This window comes from Sinohyriopsis cumingii, unplaced genomic scaffold (assembly GCF_028554795.1).
Source record: "Sinohyriopsis cumingii isolate HCF-2022 unplaced genomic scaffold, ASM2855479v2 utg000356l, whole genome shotgun sequence".
NCBI classification, from domain to species: Eukaryota; Metazoa; Mollusca; class Bivalvia; order Unionida; family Unionidae; genus Sinohyriopsis; species Sinohyriopsis cumingii.
The window spans coordinates 100,928-123,286 of record NW_028315891.1 but is presented as its reverse complement, the minus strand read 5'-3'; the positions used below and the strand labels follow the sequence as shown (position 1 = coordinate 123,286).

General features: G+C 34.4%; 1 protein-coding gene across 2 annotated transcripts in view; it reads left to right on the top strand.

Moving 5' to 3' along the window:
- Positions 1-22,359, top strand: part of LOC149774277 (protein mono-ADP-ribosyltransferase PARP14-like) — a 116,661-nt gene that overhangs the window by 66,703 nt on the left and 27,599 nt on the right. For both annotated transcript variants that reach the window (XM_089945509.1, XM_089945510.1), the window contains exons 15-19: positions 2,190-2,369; positions 4,080-4,244; positions 11,120-11,236; positions 17,174-17,239; positions 21,260-21,439. In XM_089945509.1, coding sequence (XP_089801635.1) covers positions 2,190-2,369; positions 4,080-4,244; positions 11,120-11,236; positions 17,174-17,239; positions 21,260-21,439 — 708 coding nt within the window. The remainder of the gene's footprint in view (positions 1-2,189; positions 2,370-4,079; positions 4,245-11,119; positions 11,237-17,173; positions 17,240-21,259; positions 21,440-22,359) is intronic.

The window sequence follows — 22,359 nt, the reverse complement described above, 5'->3', positions numbered from 1 at the left end:
ATAGTTTCCGATCTCTTGTTTTTCCTGTTGTTTTCTGTCTTGCAAACAATTTGTTCCATCTTCTGTGTTGGGCTCTAATGGATTTGTCTATCCAAGGTTTGTTTGTTTTGTTTCCAGATAAGGTCTTAGATGGTATAAATTTATCCATTAACCATTTGATGTTCTCCTCAAACATTTTCCATGTGTCATTTGCAGAAAGGTTATCTGTTTCACGTAAGAACGATTCTTGTAATGACTTAAATTCTTCATGTAACTGGCCATAGTCTGCATTCCTTTATTGGAAGACTTTATGAGCTGCTTTCTTCACTTTCATTTGTCGTAGGCTGGACTCTATGTAAGCTGCTTCATGGTCAGCAATTCCTGGTATGACATCACACTTGTTGATTAGTGTTTTGTTGTTTGTGAAGAACAGGTCAAGCAGATTTGAAGTAAATTCAGTTACATGTGTTGCTGCATCTACAACCTGTTCCAGGAATGAGTCCTTTATGATATTTAGTAGATGTTGGCATTGGGCATTGTTTGTGGCTTGTGGTAGTGGACACTCATTCTCCCAGTCAATATCTGCCAGGTTGAAGTCTTCTCCTAGCCATACATGTGCACCTCGTGGGATTCTAGTAAGACATGAGTGAAGCTGATCTAAGTAGTTTGGTTCGGTTAAGGATGGAGGTTTGTAGAAGGCACCAACGTATAGGTCTGATGCCCCTTTAACCTTGATTTTGGCCCAAACTAACTCAAAGTTATTATCTGCCTTAAGTTTTTCTGGCTCGCAGCTGGAATACTGGTCTGATACTAGGACAAATACACCACCCCCATGGGATCCCTCTGGACGATCTTTGCGATAGGACCTGAAATTTGCTGGGAATACTTCAGATGAATTTATGCTGCTGTCTAGCCACGATTCCGTACCAATAACAATGGTGGCTTTGGTAGAGGAGATCATATTGCTTAGTAGTCCCTTCTTTCCAGGCCCCTTTATAGATTGACAATTAATTACTAGGATTCTCATGGGTAAGTCAGTTCTAATTCCAGTGGGACCATGTGTTGTAGAGGTGCTTCTCTGCTTGTGTGGAGATGAAGTAGCAGTTGGGTTGTTAAAACTTATCTCAATGTCTGCTTGGGTACTGTCACAAAGGCATTGGTAACTATTACTGGTATCGAAGATAAAAGTGTCAAATATTCCAGTGGAGAAGTTTGGCAAACCACACTGAGTACAATCCCAGCTTACGTTGTGGAGGGTTTTGAAAACGGCATCTGGCATACCCATACACTCTTGATGATACCATACTTCGCACGAGTCACAGCACACACAAGGTGTCGTCCATTTACAGGCTTTGTTGCAGACCCCGCAAGGAAACTTGATGGTTCTTGGACCCGGGTTTGGTTCTGGTGCATATGATTCAGCTAATAAAAGGCTACATAGATAGAGAAGAACGAGTTTGTTACTACATACTGGTCCTTTTGCATTCGACATTGTTATTTTTAGGGTGGTAATGAGGTGGGTGGGGAGCGATAATTTCTGACGATCCCGAATCAGTACTGGTTGTGTATTATTATTGTCCTCTGCCTGGAACGTCAGGGTTAATATTTTGTGCATGATGAGGGTAAGGGTGATGAAAGATAAGCTAATGGGGTGTATTATGTTTTAACTTATATCTATCAAGTCCAGAAAAAAAAGAAATGAAAAGAAAACGGATGTTTACATTTTGGGTTGCATTGTGGGTTTGCTGGTGAGTGACCAGCGTAGATTAAAAGGGAATGCCTTAAATTTTAAATAGAAAAAGTATGAGCGAGGATACTATCAAATTGATTAAGGATATGTTCCCAAACATCAGAGAAATGATGTTGGTTTATAGAACCTGGCCTGAATTTGTGGATTTGTTGAAAAGAGTCGTGAGCTAGAACAGGAAGTGACCGACACCCACCATTTTCCCAAGGTCATCAAAGATGATGTACATATCAATGTACTTGAGTTATTCATCTTTTCTGATTTGTACCTGGTGAACAATTCTCACAGTTGTTTTCATTTGAGATGAAACTACAGATCCATTTCCATCACAGAGTGAGAGATGGTAGGAGTGAAAAGCAGGAGAATAAAGGGTATATTCACATGAGCAAATGGTTCTCTATTCCTCTTGTTCAGGAAATAGTTAATAAATAGGTACTAATGAATTTTGCAATTTCTTCCATAGAAGTTGCAATGCTGAATGATGGAGTTGCTGTCACCAGTGGAGGAAACATGAAGTGTAAAAAAATTGTACATATCCTTGCTCAAGAGTCAGCCCAGACATGGAAGCCATACATCCTGAAAAGTCTTCTGATGGCAAAGGCTATCAAGGCACAGTCTGTAGCTTTCCCAGCCCTTGGTACAGGTAATTATGTCATGTATATATATATATATATATATATATATATATATATATATATATATATATATATATATATATATATATATATATATATATATATATATATATATATATATATGTCTTCTGATGGCAGTCTATCAAGGTTTGGTCTGTAGCTTTCCCAACCCTTGGTAGAGGTAATTATGTATTAATCTGGTATAGTGAGAGCTGCTTGCTGTATGGGTACATATAAATGTATAACAGACAACCCACACAAGGAAACCTTACATCCTGAAAAGTCTTCTGATGATATTGTCCATCAAGGCTCAGTCTGTAGCTTTCCAGGCCCTTTGTACAGGTTTGAGCCTTGGGTTCGGCCAGTGTGGACACATGAGAAATCTTATGAGTAGCTTCCCATTATCTTGCACTGAAGGGTGGCACTAAATCCAAAACAACAACAACAACATCTTCTGAAGGTAGAGTCTGTGAAAGGTTGATCTGTAGCTTTCTCAACCCTTGGTACAAGTAATGATGTCATATATGTAAATATGGTAAATGCCTTTGATGGCAGAGTCTGTCAAGGATTGGTCTGTAACTTTCCAAGCCCTTGGTACAGGTAGCCAGGTCATAATTATATCTGGTTTCATGATAGAGATGGTTATACTACAGGTGAATGAGTTGTTCAGGCTAAGGCAAGAATCTTGTGATTTGCCTTTGCAGAACAGGTATATAAACAAACTATTAACCAATACACATTCAGTAACTTGTTCATAGCATCTTTTTAATATATTATACAGTGTAAAAGCTTATCTTTTGTACATAATATATGTCTTATCAAACTGCAAACAACATAGACACAGATCTGCTGTTGCATAATGCGCTGGTAGTTTAGGGTCTGTGCAGTTTGTTAAGACAAATCAGTTGAACAAACAACATAGACAATGATCTGCTGGTGTGACATAAGTTTCTAACTCCTCTTCAAAAGATGCAAACTATCCATGTCAACTATAAATGCATATGTCTTGTTTGTGTCTCATGGGTGGGAAGCACTTCATCAAATCCACATAGAACATAACAATTTTAACAAGACCTACCACCTTGCATATCTGGTATATAACTACCACTTAACATTGTCAATTAAGTTAGTCTCATGACCATACTGGGATAGAGAATGAACCTTCAGAGTGGAGAGATCTGAACACAAACAATGGGAGCTAACTCTTCTGGTTGTTGTTGTTGTTGTTGTTATAGGGTTTAATGCCATTTTTCAGCACAAGATAGGCTATACATGGCGGCCCGTAATAATGGTGGAGGAAGAACCTGGGAAAACCCGAGAAAGAACCACCAACCCACGAGAAGCTACCGGCAAGCTTTCTCACCTATCCACATTGGCTGAGCCCGAGACTTGAACCCATGCAGACAGAGGTGAGATGGCAGTGCTCCGTGACAAAGAGCGCTTTAGACCACTCTGCCACTCTGGGTCCCAACTCTTCTGGTATGTACATACATATGATGTTGAAAGTTTAGGACATCATTGGTTTGTGATTGTTATGTTGAGCTTTGCCCTTGAAAATTTACCTGAATTGTATGTTTGATACAGTGGGCAGCTTTGGTATTAACAAGCAAGTGAAAAGTGCATAATTATCTATGCAGATAAAACATTTTATCAGTAATTATCCCAATTTTAATGCTTTAAACATCTCACTGACTGAGATATTGACTTTGTTCCCACAGGTAGGGGATGCACTGCAGAGGAAATGGCAGAAGTCATGCATGATACCATACAGGACTTTTTAGCTCAAGTGAAAGGCAAACATCATATGCAGGAAGTGCGAATTGTTGTCTTCCAAGGAGACATGGTACCAGCCTACTTGGCTAAGTTTGCAGAGGCTGAATCAGGTTGGTTAATTTACTAGATCTTAGCAAATCATGAATTAAGCATTTGACAGCATGTCCTATTTCACATGAAAATATAACTTTACACTGCCGGACATGCTGATTCAATAATGCACGGGTATCAAACCCATTTGCTATGTCAGGCCAGATTTGATATAAATATACTTCACTCCAGCCATATGTATCATGAACTATGATAGGCATACAAATTTTGACTCTAATAAGAGACCTGGTCTGAGGGCTGGACTAATGGGTTAAGTGGGCTGTATGTTTGACACCCATGCAATAATGTATCATAATTTGCTAAAGAGGAGGGGGTTGCAATATCAACACTACTGAAATATAGTCTTCTTCACGAGGATATGCTGATTTGAAGACTGCTTTGAGATTTGTTTTTTCAATCACTTTGTATTAATAGGGTGTCAATTTTTATAGGTAAGCTAGACACTGAATTGAAAGTCACAATGAGATATATACCAGTATGTTGCCACCCCCCTCCAATGCCATATCTGATGGTAATGCATCATTAGTTTGTGTGCCTGTTTTAATGCCATTGATATTGATGATGCAGAGAAATATCATGATACATTTTTGATAGAGTATGAAGAATGGAAGTTTATTGAGTATTATTTATTCACGTGCAAAATTTCATAAAATTTAAAGCTCTGTTCAAATTCAATGGTTCTGTCTCACACTTTACCAAATTACTCATATTTTGTGTCCATCTCTACTCCCCAAAGAACATATTACAGTCAAACCCAACAAAATGGAAACCCATTGGGACCAGATTTAGTTTTCCATTTTGGGATGTTTTCATTTTACTGAGGGTTTGCCAGATGTGAAAAAAATAGGGCTTTTTTGTGATGAGAAAGAGAGAGAGAGAGGATGTAATTTGAGAATATGTGTATATATTTGTGCATGAGTGAAAACTAATTAAGAAATCTATTGTTTTTTTCTAAAATTAGCTGAACAACTCAAGATCCTTCATAAAATAACATTGTCTCAAGAAATTTCATAGGAATTATATACTTTTATAACTTTACTACATGTTCATTAGAATTTGAATGATAATCCATAATGTTTAATTACTTTAAATAGTACATAATGTTCCTATGCCAAATTATTCCTGTGCTTTCCTTCGTGTAGGTTTTGGTACAGATTCATAGTCCTTGGTCAGACTAAGTTTTACCCTGTAAAGATAGTTCAGTCCTTTGATGCTTAGCTGGTCTTTCTGACAGCTTGACGTTTGAGTGAAAACAAAATCACAGTCATGGTTACTTAATATGTATTGATATTTCTCCACTGAAAATCACTTGAGTGAACCTGAATTTAGAATACTGTTCCATCACTCTTGGATATATACGAAAATACAATTAAAAGCATTCAATTACAATTAGATAAGCAGATAAACATAAGGTTTCTTTGATACGTATCTACAAGAATTTAGTTATTAATAATTTACCTTAAACAGGGATGCACAACCCCCAACCCGTGGACCAGATCCAGCCACGAATGTGTTCTGTCTGGCCCTCAGGACAAAATAAAACAACACAGAAATCTGGCTTGTGAACAGTAATTATATTAAAGAAATTAATGTTTGCGGCCCTCGAGTGGTCTTAGAAAATGCAATCTGGCTTTTGGCAAAAAAAAGTTGTGCAACCCTGCCTTAAAAGCTGGCCTTTATATGATGGAGAGACTTCAGATTTGCCCTTTGTTGGGCCAACTCTGTATTGGCACACATGTTCTAAACTTATGTACACTTGTGACATCTTTTTCACTGATAAGTCTACAACAGTTTGCTAATTATATATAATTTGGCCCAGTGTGTGTCAGGAAATTAGCAGCTTACAACATTTCCATGTTTGAAGTGAGTTTTAGCTTTATTTGGTTATTTTTAAAGTTTAAAATTGAATTTTGTTCATTTTTTGGAGTTGTGGGTTTTGGTTTACTGGGGAAAAAATGATGATATTACAGAAAGAAAAATTTGGGACCCCCAAAACTTTCGCTCTTGAGGGGATTTTGGTATACCAAGCATTCAGTTTTGGAGGTTTTCACAAAGTGTTTATGCTAAACACACTTCATACATGTATTACTGCTGAATCAACAATCAGCAAATCATCCCACTTTCTCAAAGACCATTTATTGATATCACAATTATCAAAATATTTTGTTACAAGCATCACTTTCTCAGTGGCATTATGAAAACTTTTAGAATGAAACTAAACTTGTATATGGAAAGATTGAAACCTTGTTTTGAAAAGGCTTGCTTTCCTGTCATTGGCAAGTTTGTTTTACTTTGTTTTAAACAGCTTGCTTTGCTGTCATTGGCTGGTTTGTTTTATTTTGTTTTAAATAGGCATTTTTGCTATCATTGGCTTTGTTTTAGTACATAATCCGTAATTTTTCTTTTGATAGCAATCTTTAAGAACTCTTTTAAAACTAACTGCAGTATTAGTACAAACTGTGGTATTAACTTAGAACAGGTGTGCAAAATGTTGTCAGCATCTTGTTTGACTTAGATCTCCAAATTCATGATAAGTATTAGCAATTAATAAATTTCCTGATTAAACCAATTACTGAAGTAGGTTGTAGGCCATTTTTGCTCAAAAATACATCAAAGCAAATGTCAGTACTCCACTCCCTTGATAACTTGCACCCTGATAACTCATGAACCTTTATATAATGCAGGGTCAGGCATGGATCTCACTTTTGAAACCAGAAAATTGATCCCTATTTGTTGAACTGGAAGAAAATGGCAATCAAAATTGGTAATGGAAACTTTGATGTATCGCTTGTTTTATCGTTGAAAACGGTAGATAGGACCTGGAGATTTTAATCAGCACTATAAAATATCAAATTTAAAAATATGTCATAAAAATGTTTACAGTTTCTTTCCAAACGACATTCCTAGTACACAGCAATTAACGATATGTAAGGAAATTTCAATCAATGAAAATGTCACTTACGCCGAGTGGAGGCAGTACTTTAATAAATAAAACAATTTTTTTTATCAATTGAAATTTGTTTTCTAGTTCTATCTTTTAGTTCCTTTTAAGTGTAATTGTCATAAATGCAATGTGTCCTCTTGTAATTAAACGTAAAATACATCAATCTACCATAACAGCCATGTCTGTGAGCATTTCTCTGAGAACCTTATTAAGTACTGACCATGTTTTGATAACTGACTTGATAAGTATTTGATGTATTGTTGCACCGAATTAAAAGCTGGTCTCCTTTGTATTATCACGTTAATAATGTCTTTTGAATCAAATAAAGGAGGTGGAATAAAAGAAAAGTTAAAAGGCACGTAAATCCTACAAACTTAAATTCTAGCAGCCTCGGTCATATGTTGGGTGAACTCACTTCATTTATTCAATCGAACACTTATAAATGTTATTGTGTACATAACATAAACTACCTTAAATTAACTGACTCTTTCATAACTGTGATCAAAGATAACAAGGCAACCAAGCAAAATGAATACTTTGTAAAATAAAGAGCTTGATTTCACAGATATGGACCATTTTGGGCAAGCGAGTTTCAGAGAATTCTTGAACTGGCACTTAGAGCTATCCTCAGGGATGATAAGAAGTTTCATTATTACTTCCAATGAAATCACGACATCAATATTGTACTAATTAAACAATACAAATGTGAGTTTCAACATAGACGATTGTCTCACGAAATAAATTTTGCTTGTTTTTGAAAAAAGGAATCTTGTTTGCTGGTGTATCAACAGTTAGTCTAGTTCTTTGCTTTGTGGACTCCCAATTTGGCAGGGTAATATTAAACACCACTATGGGAACCAGACTCATCAAGAAAACAAAAAGCAGTGATGTAATACACAGATTTTTTGCATACATGTGATGGTTGTTGAAACCAGTTGGAACGATCTTTCATATGTTGGACATTTTGAAAATAAATGTTATTTAAACAGAATAATGAACAACTTCACTAAAAAAGCGCGTTATTAAAAATTATTATTGAAGTGATTGTAAATGAGGATTCAGTCATTAAACAGCCCAGTTCCATAGCGCCACTCCCCCCCTACAGTTTTCTCAATGTCAAAGCGATTTTTTTTCCATTTGTGGAGGTCCCTTTGGTAACTCGCACCTCACTTATAGTGTGGTCTATGTTTGTGGACCCCATTGTGTGCAAGTTATCGAGGGAGATGCGTATTATCATTTATAGAGATATAATCATCATTATGTATTGCATGTTTTTGTTTTTATTTCAGATGACAAATCCATGAAATTTACTACCAACAAATATACATTTTCCAACACAAATTCCAAAATTTCATACTCATGAATTTAAAGTCATTCACAGAATCAGCAAGTAGGTAACAGGTTTTGTTACAAATTTTGCCCAGTTGACAGCACTCTATTTGCCATTGAAAACACATCCAGTTGGGAAACAGGCATAATTTGCAGGGGAAATAATTGTATTTCATAGTTAAGAACATGAATGGAATTGCTGAGCCAGGAAAAAGGAACGCAGAAACAATCCAGAGTTGGTATCTTGTGCTAGAAATGGGTCATGTCTCTTTAAGAAATGAAATACAATAAGAGAATACAAAAATACAGTATATTGGCATTATTCATAAAGAAATAATATTAACGAGCAAGATAAAATATAACTACAAGGGACATTAGACTTAATAGTGATAGCTTGATTGATATATCACATTTTATAATTATGTACTTTTTTCAGTGTAGTAATCAGTTATTATCAGCTTACTTCAACCTAACAGTTGCTGGCAAAAAGCCAAAATAATAAATAATAAAAATTGTTTTAAATTCATTTTAATATGTCTGTTATGTAGGCTTCAGGTCTAGTAGTTAAAGCATCCAACTCGGATGCAGGAAGTTGCAGGTTCCAACTCCAGCCAAGTCATACCAAAGACTTATAAAAATGGTACTCACACCTGCCTCGCTGGATGCTCAGCATTAAGAGGTTAGTGTTAGGACTGTTTGGCCTGGTGTCAGGATAATGCGACTGGGTGGGACATCATGCTTCATGTCAGCATCATCAAGATGCCCCAGTGCTAGACATCACTATAAACTGCCACACTGCAGACATTGTAGCGATACGACTGAAAAATTGTTAAAGCTATATTAAATATCCAACACACATGTAAGCTACTTACAATGGCCTTACTTTCAACCATAAAACTATAAGTCTGTGACCACACACATACACACACATACTCTCACATATGCACATGCACACACACATGTGCACACACACACACCTGTGTAGGAAGTTGATATGTGTATGGTGCAATGTAGCACCAGTATTCACAGAAAGTACTGACACCTTTTTAATGGTATATGGCACAGTCACACCGTGGAATGGTGTATGAGCTACAATGACTGTCCTGAGTTATATGTACATCACATTGCATTTAAACTTGATATCCACATCCTAATTCAGCAAAGTTTGATTTAGATTTTGATTTTTTTAACTACAGCTGCATGGCTTGCCATCATTTCACATGATAATCTTCTTTTTTCCTTTCTAAGTCGGAAACGTTTTACCTAAGTTCCTCCATACTGTTTTCATATAGAGATTATCTTTGTGGAATCACCATGCATGAAATACATACTGCCTCAAGTTGTATTGTATCCTGATAGAATTATGCCTGATGGCATTCAGTGGCCCTATGTACCTTAAGCTGCCTCTGATCCTGATCCAAGTATATCTGATAGCACTAATTAGATCTATCCTACTTCAGGTCTTTTATCCTAATGCACTCAGTGACCCTATCTTACCTCAGGTAATTTGTCCTGATGTACATACACCTGAAGGCACTCAATGACCCTATCCTACCTCGTGTTTTCATTTACTGATACAAGGACACCTGAAGGCACTCATGACCTTATCCTACCTCATGTTTTCATTTCCTGGTGCAATTACACCTGATGGCACTCATAGACTGTACCCTACCTCATATAGTACATCTGAAGACACTCAATGGGTCTATCCTGCCTCATGTTTTCATTTCCTGATACATGTACACCCAATGGCACTCAATGGATCTATCCTACCTCGTGTTTACATTTCCTGATGCAAGGATGTATGAATGGCCTTATCGTGCCTCAAGTTGTCTTTTATCCTGATGCAAGTATACTGGATGGCACATAATAACCCTGTCTTACTGCAAGTTGTCTTTTATCCTGATGCAAGTATACTGGATGGCACATAATAACCCTGTCTTACTGCAAGTTGTCTTTTATCCTGATACAAGTATACTGGATGGCACATAATAACCCTGTCTTACTGCAAGTTGTCTTTTATCCTGATACAAGTATACTGGATGGCACATAATAACCCTGTCATACTGCAAGTTGTCTGTTCTCTGCATGATGCAAGTAAATCTGTGGTACTCATTGAGGTCATCATATTTATGACAGTGTTGCTACTTAGCAACCGCTTTAGCAGCCATATGCACATCCATCCATACATATATACAGTGAAACCCAATTATAGCAATGATAGTTGTGGTCCAGAGTTCTGTTTCCATGTATCATTATCCATTGTAAATACTCACTAATTAATACTTTGACATCTATTTGCTTGAAGACTTCAGCAAGAATAATTGTTAATGAACATTGCAGTAATATTGCAGCTATTTATAAACATCACTATAATGAATTTCACAACAAAATTAAAAATGTTTGTGTTTGTATGTGTCAGAAGTTACATATACATAAAATGGACACTGTTGTTTATGTATTTTTTTTTTATCCTTCTGCTAATGACTTTTAAAAGGGGAAAATGTTTTTTAAAAAACCCTTAACATTTAAATTCATTTGGAGAATTTGTTGAGCTATTTAAATATTGCATTACTGTAAATATTTTCATGACAATTTCAGACAAAAGAGAGTTCATGATAGACAAGTTAAAAGTTTGTATCTATGAAGGGGACATAACTGAGGAAAATGCAGATGTCATTGTCAATGGATGCAATGGTAACCTGGATCTGAGAAAAGGTTAGACAGATGAAAACACTTATAATATTACTGGTCATATTCAAGTAAGAATTTTGTTCCCTTCAGCCACTGGTCAAGACAGATTGACATTTTCTACATTATATAGACCTCAGTTGCAAATATTATGACCTGGTCAGACTTCTTATGATCAAGTATAGTATAGAATGTCAGTGGTCATTCATCTATTAACCTAGAGTCATTGTCAACAGCTCCAATGAGGACTGTAATCAAAGGAATGGTAGGAGAGTTGAAAACACTGGCATTACCATTGTTATATTTGCATGAGACATCAGTTATGAAGACCAGTAGAGCTTATGATATAGTCCTGCATCCATTGTGCAGAAATTGTTGTCCATGTGGCATCCATCAACACTAGCTACTTCAGCTTCTTAGAAACCTCTTGAATAATTTCAACCAAATTTGGCATAGAGCATTCTGGCCTTTCAAATTTATAGATATTTTTATGTTCCACCTTCAAAAATGTCCACCATTACTAAAAATTATAAAACCTTAACCAACTTCTTTATAAAAAAATATATAATTTGCCTAAATTTATCTATGAATAAAAAATTTCAGATTTGCACAAACAATATCCAATTCCATCAAATATGGCAGCCATTGCTAAACAATATTAAAATGACATATTTTCAAAACCTACTCAACAGAATTTGACCAGGTGTAACAGAAAGCATCCTTAGATATATGAACTCATTTAAAGGTTGTACAAATGATGCCACTTTACGACACAATATGGCAACCATTGCTAAAAATAAATGCTTCTTCTCTTAAATGACTCAACAGAATTTAATAGCAAGCATTCTGGCAGGAAAACACTTCACATTTCATAGAAATAATTTCCAATCTGCCAGCAACATTTGGCTGTTACTTTAAAAATAAGAAATAAACCCATTAAATTTCTTCTCAAAGCAACTGAACAGAACTTTAGAAAACTTTACAAAAAGCATGTAAGCATCAGTCCCTTTCAGATGTGTGCAATGATGCATGTCTGCTGTCCAGGATGATCACTTCTACTAAAAATAAAAGAAAACCTATAACTTACCTTTCTTAAAAATCTGCTCAGCAAAATATAATCACGATTTGACAGAAAGTGTCCTGGCATACATGCCTTTTAGTTTTATGAAAAAGTGGCTTATCATTTATTGATGAAGATATTTATAAATAAATTGGAGAAACCATCAGACAATGCTTTTCAAAATGAATTGACAGAATTATAAGAAATTTGACAGATTGTTTCATACCAGATTTCTTGGCCAGCTGCTTGTGCATTTGACTATTCGGCAGGCGTTTGCCAGGTGAGTGACCTCAGACCCAATAGAGCCTCTTGTTTTTTTACCTTTCCATTTGCCACCTATTAGAAGCGGTTCCATGTGATTGATCATCAAAAAATCAAGATATTTTCTTTGGCAGTAATTTCATGATAAAATCTTTTACTGTTGACTCAGGATAATAGTAGAATGAAACACAAACTAAATTATATAAACTATCCAAATAGAGCAGTTTCTTGTTGCTTTATATATATATATTTGAATGGAGCAAACAACAAGGCTGCTTAATCTATGTGCATTTTTATGCCAAAATTTTGACCTATTTCAAAATACCCCATAGAATTCTATTATAATTTACATTTTTGGAAGACACTTAGAAATTGAACGGCATGTTACATTTAATTATGCTGTATATTAAAAGTTCAAGTAATTGTGATGGTAAATGTCTACATACAGTCCCAAATAAAAAATGGATGGTTAATTAATGAGCCAACACATACATGAGAATGCAGCAGAGGCATCCAGTAGTACTGATATGAAGTAAAGGGTTAAACCTTAACAATCTTCTTAAATTCAACTTCACATAAAACTCTGGTTTATTGAGATATCATGTATTAATCCTTTAGAGGTTTTAAATTCTTTTTTAATTTTAAATATAGCATATTTGTTTTAATTCATTCTGGTAAATAGTTCTTTTTTCCCACCTGAATTATTGTTGTGTTTGTGCATTTGCCCCATAAACTTTTGGAAATGATCATTAGCCAATTCATGTTGAGCTGATTCTGGGTGAGTCTATTTTTAAAAAAGGGTGAATGGTGTATAAAATACTTTATTTGCAAAACGTACACCATGGGATGCATCCAAAGCTGCCACATCAGCCTGAAACAGCTCATTATTAGTTTGTCATTAAGAACTTTGGCATTGTATACTAATTGTTATAATAACTAATAATATATACTAATTGTCACAATAACTAATAATATATACTAATTTACTAATTGTCATAATAACAAATAATATATACTAATTTACTAATTGTCATAATAACAAATAATATATACTAATTTACTAATTGTCATAATAACTAATAATATATACTAATTGTCATAATAACTAATAATATATACTAATTGTCACAATAACTAATAATATATACTAATTTACTAATTGTCATAATAACTAATAATATATACTAATTGTCATAATAACTAATAATATATACTAATTGTCACAATAACAAATAATATATACTAATTTACTAATTGTCATAATAACTAATAATATATACTAATTGTCATAATAACTAATAATATATACTAATTTACTAATTGTCATAATAACTAATAATATATACTAATTGTCACAATAACTAATAATATATACTAATTTACTAATTGTCATAATAACTAATAATATATACTAATTTACTAATTGTCATAATAACTAATAATATATACTAATTTACTAATTGTCATAATAACTAATAATATATACTAATTGTCATAATAACCACTCTCAGTTATAGGTACCATTAACAAATCATATTGCAGTCATATTGTGAATCTCCACAGCTTTTGTAAAGATGCACCTTTCTATCAATATTTTTTGTTAACGTTAGAAATGAAAAGAAACAACAAATTAAATAGTAGAAAGCAATGATAACTGGACAGCAGACTGCTGGACAATGAAACAGATGCCATAATCCAGCTCTTCTTATGTGGCCATGACCAGTAAGAACCTAATGCAATCGCATGTTTGCTCAGGCCCCTGAATCACATCATAGAATATTAATAGATTTTGAAACAAAACCATAAATACCATCTTGATCATCAAAGAGCATCAGCAGTATTACCCCCATGTACTCCATACAAAACACTAAACAGCCTGTGATGTTTGTTTAATGAACATAGCACAGTTATGCATCAGGGATGGTGTACTGAGTGAGATATACCATCCCAGAGTATGGAAACTAGGGGATACTGAGATATACTGTCCCAGAATATGGAAACTTGGGTATACTGAGATGTACTGGCCTAGAATATGGAAACTATGGTATACTGAGATATATTTTCCCAGAATATGGGAGCTATGGTATAGTGAAATATACTATCCTAGAATATGGAAATTAGTATATTGAGATCTACTGTCCCAGAATATGGAAACTTGGGTATACTGAGATATACTATCCTAGAATATGGAAAATATGCCATTCTATATCTGACCTTACCACAAATTTATCTTAATCTCTAAATTGTTTGCACATTTCTCATTACAACCCTCTTCCACAAGCTTTTAGTCATATAATAAACAGGTCCATATAATAAACAAGTCCATTAATAAATAAGTCCATATAACAGCAGTTTGGTTTCTGCAAGGACTTTAACTGGAATCAGTGAATTTCAGCCAAGTGTGGTGTGCAGTTTGTATTGATGAAACCTAGGCAGTGTTCTCTTCAGTCAAACCCATAACAACCTACTGACCCACATTCTTGAGACCTTCCATAATCAGTACTTTTATGCATATTCATGGTAATATGGACTCTTGCATAACAAAACTCTTATATAACCAAACTCTTACCATACCAGACTGCTGGTATATTTGCTTCACCACCTTAGTTTGCAAATTGTTTAGCTTTCTATGTCATCATTTGGAGGAATTGAGACCACTGCTTCCCAGACTCCCTAACACAGGTTTCTGCAACATAAAATTTGAAGAACTTTAAATATTTGTCAAATTTTGGATGCAGTTTAATTGATGAGCCTACTTGGATTGTTGTCCATGTGTGTCTGTCATGTGTACATTCATAGCGTAAAATAAGATCGATGTTTAAAGTTTTCGTAATTAAAATTCAGTGTTATTGTCTTTCACAATTTAGCTAAATAAAATGGGGTCTCAATATAAAAGAAGTTATCTTGTAATGATAATACATTGAATAAATTTTCTAGCATTTTATGTCATTCTGGCCATAAGGCCATGTGAGCTTATGGGATGTCTCTGTGTCAATCAATAATCATTCGCAATTACTCTGCAGACCATTATTTTGCATGCAGTTTTTATTAAACTTGAAATATGGGTTTACATTATCAAGATCTTTTAGATGGGTGATATGTAGATATTAATGAGATGTTCTGATTGTCTCAGTTTATTGCCATTCAGGAGACCATATTTCTAATGGAACTTTGATCAAACCTGGAATATGGACTTTTGTCATCATGTTCTCTGACTACTGTCATGACATTTTACTTGTCCGAGCTCTCAGTCAGGTTTTGTAATGAGTGAGATCTGGCATATTAATTAGCTAATCTTGCATCTGACATATTAATTAGCTAATCTTGCATCTGATTGACATAGATTGTTACCAGTCAGGAATCCATGCTTCTGATCTGATTCAGATCAAACTTGGAATAAATGGCTTGTATCATATCATACAAGTTTGACAATGGCCAAGATTCATGCATACTGATGAGGTGATTTGCTTCAAATTGGCTTCCTAGTCAGGAAGGCTTTTTAATATCTAGTTTTGATCTAATTTTTAATATGGTCTTATATCATCAAAATTTTGGACAAGTTCAGTAATGAGTGAAAGTCATGCAGATTAATGAAGTGATATTGCTACTTACTTTTGTGAAGATTGATATAAAACTGGAAGTGCTATCTCATATCCTGTTCTGATCAAACTTGGAACATAGTCTCATATGATTAATATCTTGTCTCATATGATTAATATTTTGTCTCATATGATTAATATCTTGTCTTATATGATTAATATCTTATATTATATGATTAATATCTTGTCTCATATGATTATTATCTTGTCTCATATGATTAATATTGTCTCATATGATTAATATCTTGTCTCATATGATTAATATCTTGTCTCATGTGATTAATATCTTGTATGAGTTGGATAATGAACAAGATCCAGAGATATTAATGAGGTGATATTGCACTTGGTATACAGGTTTATATCATCAAGATGTCGGAGGATTCAAGCATTACAAATTGTCATTGAACATGACTCATCTCCTTGCTTTTCTAAATGCCAATGCAGATATCAGAATCATGGATACTTTGATTAACTTTGTGCTCATTGTTTTTACATGTAATAACACTTCTGATCCTCACAAACCAAATAAACAATAGCTGATGTTCAACACTATTGCCTCGTCTCTTGGAGGGAATTGAAGAGTTCTACATAAAAAAGTAAATGCAGTCATTAATGCTCTTTATGTACATTACTGATACTTCATTAACTAAATCTGTTTTTAGCAGTATTAAATGGAAATGTTTTCCCCTTGGTCTTTCTAGATAATAGCTAAAATTATGGAAGTCATACAGGTCATACAAGTTTTAATATTCTTTCGATTATACTTACCAAATATACCTGCTTATAAGTTGAGACCCACACATAAAGTGCCTGAATATCAGGGTCTATATTGTTTGTTCTTCTGATTACTTCTGACAAATTGCACAAACCCAGATCTGCTAGCACATTATGCAATGGCTGATTTGGGTCTATGCCATACGCAGTTGGACTTGTTAATAAATATAGACAGTATCATTAAATGTTTCTAAAACTTTGCTTAAATATCATTAGATGTCAAAATGTGTGACTAAGATCATTTAATAAAATCTAATTGAATCTTTACAGGCAAAGTGTCCAGAGCTATACTGGAAAAAGCAGGGAATGGATTAATTTCTGAACTGAAATCCCAACGTAAGTGTTATATTTAAATGTTGACTGCATGGGTAAAATTATTATTTTCATATATCACCATAATATTTACCTTATCTTCATAAACCCCTCTTAAAATGGTTGTGCACCAAAAATTTAATCAGGAATCTTGATAACAGCTGTTTTAATATTTTAGAGTATTAGTTGTGCCCCATGGATTACCTAAATTAAATTTAGTGACAAAAATCATCATTAGTAGTTATAGGGGTCACTATGAGGTCAGTTGAGCAATCATAGTATTTCAATATAATATTTTCTCTTCAACAGTAGAACATTTTCATCAGAAATGCATTCTGAAGTTTTGGTGCCATCAAAAACTGGTGTTGAAGTAGTGTTCTTGGTTTTAAATTTAATAGGAAATTAACACATTAATATTTAGTTAAATACTTGAACAGTTAGAATTTGATGACATTACATGAATTATTTGTGCTGATTTAAAAGCAAAATTATATAAAGTATGTGAAGTTTGTAATATGTTGGAATTACATAATAGTGTGCATACCATATATTCACTTACATGTTGGCAGTGTCCAACTGCAAACAACATACACCCTAATCTGTCATTGCATAATGTACTGGCAGATTGGGGTCTGTGTTGTTTATTCTGCTGATTAGTGATAACAGACTGCATAGACTTAGATCTGCCAGTACAATATACAATGGTAGATGTGGATCTGTGCAGTTTGCAGTTGGATCCTAATTATTAGAGAGTATATACAGCATATATATTTTATTTCTTCTCATCCACACTGGAAATTTAGGCCATGGGGTCTCTTATTTTTTTGTAACATTTCAAACTTATACAGATATTATGTCAATATAGACAGAAAAGGAATGTAATAGTTGCCTGACTGGATAAATTACATTGATTGAAGATAGAAATTATTAAGTGAAATTCACTTTTTGTTATAAAATACTTTACAACTGGCTGAACCTTGAAGTCTGGAGATATTGGACAAGAAAATCAATGTAATGGAAAAAGTTCTTCATGCCTGGGATGTCAGGGTTCAAGTGTAACACTTGCAATGCAAAATGCAAGTTAGTTGTGAACAATGCAAGCTGAGTTTTCAAGCCCATGTATCATTTTGCCTGTGCTAAAATTATCCAGTGTTATATAGTAAATCTTTAATGAATTTCTTTAATTCCAAAATGTAAAATGAAGCTTGTTTTGGCATTTATTCCTTTACCATTAGGTATTCTGTTTAGCATGTAGCCTAATGCTGTAACCATTACATATACCTACCAATAAAACAAAGTGGACTAGGGCACAACCATTATGTTTTCAAGGGGAGGCAGGATATATCTTTCAAGCACAAGAATTTATTCACAGATGCAAAAGTGTTTTTCCAATAATATTTTCCTTGATGCAAAATCTGCAATGTTTTGTCATGGACACATAATTAGATGAATCCAAGATAAATGTAATTTAACCTTTACCTTGCAAATGAGTGAGCATGAATCGACTGTGCACTGATTGTTTCTACATGCCATATTTACCGTAGATATTAGGACATGATAAAAAAAAAATCCTGCCCCAGAACTTATGGTGAAACTTTTTTCACCAAGTCATATGTCCCAAGACTTAAGAAATGAAATAAATTTGTATTGCATTTGTGCTCCCCCCCATATCACGTTGCAGTAAAATAGATAAACAAAATGCTTATTTGATAATAAAAAGAAAGTAACTAACCTTGTATTGTTATCCTTTTTTCAACATGAGCATTAGAGAATAAAATATATCCACAAAATCTGTATATGTAGCATAGGCTCCCATACTGCAACGTATCACGTATGTTCGATAACACACACCACGTTGTTCGTTGACATGAACATTGAGAAACAAATTGCGTTTGGATGTGCTCAAAGGTTTGAATATGTTATCCGACTGAAAAACTAGATCCAACAAAATCGCAGACAAGAGGGAAATAATCAACCAGTATCTTGAAGACAACTGTCATTCATGCATGACATGGTGTTTGGTGCAAAATAATCAAGATTGAAATATATCCGGGTCTACTGTATGACAGTATCTCACCAAACAAATGCCATTATTTGAAAACACATTCACTTGAGTATAAGTGACAATCTTTTTGCCAGCATTTTTCCTATTTACCTGCAGACATCAATGCTCCTTTGTATTAATTATTACTACAGATGCCAAGCACATAGAAACCCAGTAGTGAATAAACACAAGTGGCAGCGAGCAGTAAACTCCTTTGAACTTACTGACAGGACATCACAACAAAGGTTTTTTTTATTACAAAGCAAACTGACTTGGGTTACATTATTTTTAAAAGGATATCAATACAAAGGTTATTTTATTCCAAAGCAAGTTGACATCGGAAGCCAACTATGGATTATTTTAAGTGTGCTGATTTTTAATTATTTTTTTTGAATATACAAAGATGGCCAAGGAATGGAAGCAAATTTTGGTTCCTTTTCACTGGTATTCATGGGAATTTTGAAAATAAATTGAAACAAATTTTAAAGCGACACAATATAGTGCTTTGTGCATGGATGTCCATGACCCAGCATCGCACAGAATATTTGGAGAAAATAAAATCATGTGATGAATTCGTGCAGGCCAGAAGAGAAGCAGATGATTTTGCAAACAAGAGGGAAATAATCAACTGATATCTTGAAGACAACTGCCTTTCATGCATGAGATGGTGTTAGGTGCAAAATAACCAAGACTGAATTATCCAGGTCTACTGTATGACAGTATCTCACAAATAAAACTCATTATTTGAAAACACATTCACTTGAGTGCAAGTGACAATCTTTTTGCCAGCACAGGTTAGAAAAGTATCATTATTATTTAACCGCAGACATCAATGATCCATTGTATTAGTTATAACTACAGATGCCAAGCACATAGAAACTGAGGTAGTGAATAAACACAGCTTACAGCAAGCAGTAAACTCCTTTGAACTTACTGGCAGGACATCAAAGACAAAGGTTATTTTTATTATATAGCAAGCCGACCTCGGAAGCTGACTTTCGATACTCTGAAGTCCTTTTTTTTAAATGGATATTAATACAAAGGTTATTTTATTGCCAAGCAAGCTGACCATGGTAGCCAACTCTGGATTCTTTGATGTGTGCTAAGTTTTTTTATTTTTTGTTTGCTTTTTTTGTTTGTTGAATATACAAAGACACCAAGATATGGAAGCTAACTTTGGTTCCTTTTCACAGGTATTTATGGTAATTTTGAAAATAAATTGAAACAACGGAACAATTATTTTTAAAGTGACACAGTATAGTTCTTTGTTCATCGACATTGATGATCCAGCATCGGCCAGAAGATTTGGAGAAAATAAAATCTTCTATTGAACTAGTGAAGGCCAGAAGAGAAGCAGGTGATTTTGCCGACAATATGATCATTAACATGGATGAAATTTTAGTGTACTTTGATCTCATTCCTGGATGGACCAACAATAAGATCGGGGTCAAAAATGTGAAAATTAGACTAGTGCAGATTTGAAAAAAATCTGACTTCAGTCCTTGCAGTTTCCACTTCAGGTGATGTGTTGCCTCTAACAATTTTTCATGGTATGGGAAAGCTAAAAAAGATATTCATGCACCAAAAGAATGGATCGTACATGTGCAGGAGAAGGTTTCTGTTGATGAGATGCTGCTGCAGTGGATTAAAGAGTTTTATCTCAAGTACAGTTTTATATTTTTTTTTAATAACATTTCAATTGGAGTACATTTTCCAACATGTAATTTTTGAATGATTTAAAAGGTGTCCCATAACTTATGACTTGAAAAAACGTTATGTCCCAGAACATACAGTGCACAAAAAAATTACTTTTAAAATTAATTTAGAGTATCCCAACAAATACAGTGTCCCAATATACATGGTAAATATGTTAGCCCCTGATCTGCTGGCACTTTATATGTCGGCAGATCTGGACCTTTATTTGTAGTTAGATCTTTTTATAACAAAGCATATATGGTAGGTAGGATAAATGCTGAAAAAATTGGCAATTTCTTCCACAGAAGCTGCAATGTCAAGTGATGGAGTTGCTATCACCAGTGGAGGAAACATGAAGTGTAAGAACATTGTACATATCCTTGCTCAAGAGTCAGCCCAACCATGGAAGCCTTACATCCTGAAAAGTCTTCATCTGGCAGAGTCTGTCAAGGCTCGATCTTTAGCTTTCCCAGCTCTTGGTACAGGTAATTATGTCTTGTACCTATCTAGTATTATGATAGAGACACACACCATATAGGTACATATCCTTGCTCAAAAGTCAGCCCACACATTGAAACCTTAAATTCTGACAAATTTTCTGATGGCAGAATTTATCTATGCTCAGACTGTATCTTTCCCTTGGTAATTGTGTCATGTACATATTGAGTATGATCAGGCCAGATAACCATTCTAGGTTATTGAAAGTGTATTGGGAGACATCTCAGGGGAATGAGATATGGAGGGGGATGAGATATAGAGACAAAAAGCCACTGTGTTGCCTGTGCCAGACCAGAACATCCTGAGATATTATGTACAAGTTACTAAGGCAAAAAAGTCTGTATGTTCCCTTTACAGGAACATATTATTTCAAGATATCAAGATATTATGGATGAGTTACTTAGGCAAAAACCCTATGTATCACCTGTTTGGATAGAAAGAAGGTGTCATTAGTCATCTTTTTTTTAAAATTTGAAATTTTTATGTTTTTCAGTGGGATGCAGATACTTGTAAAGAAAATCAGGTGTGTTATCTTATGCTTGTAGGTACCATCAGATGTCCAAAACACAATCTGAAACCTTACTGGCTCTGGGTACAATGGTTAAACTGTACTCATTTATTCAACATACATGGATAGAATGTCATAACAAAGCTTTTTGGATAATGTAGTAATTAGGAATTTGGCCAGGAATGTTAAACTTTAATGTTCTAACGGAGAAAACATTTTATCCATGACATGATATGAAATCTTTATTGTACCATCAGTCGTCAAATCTCTGAACCTCCAATTATTCATACACCGTATTCCCAAAATATTTTAATAATTTTCAGTTTCTGGATAACAGGTATGTTTATTTTAAGCTTTCTTTAACCTGATGGAAAAAATTCAAGTTCCGATGTAAAGTAA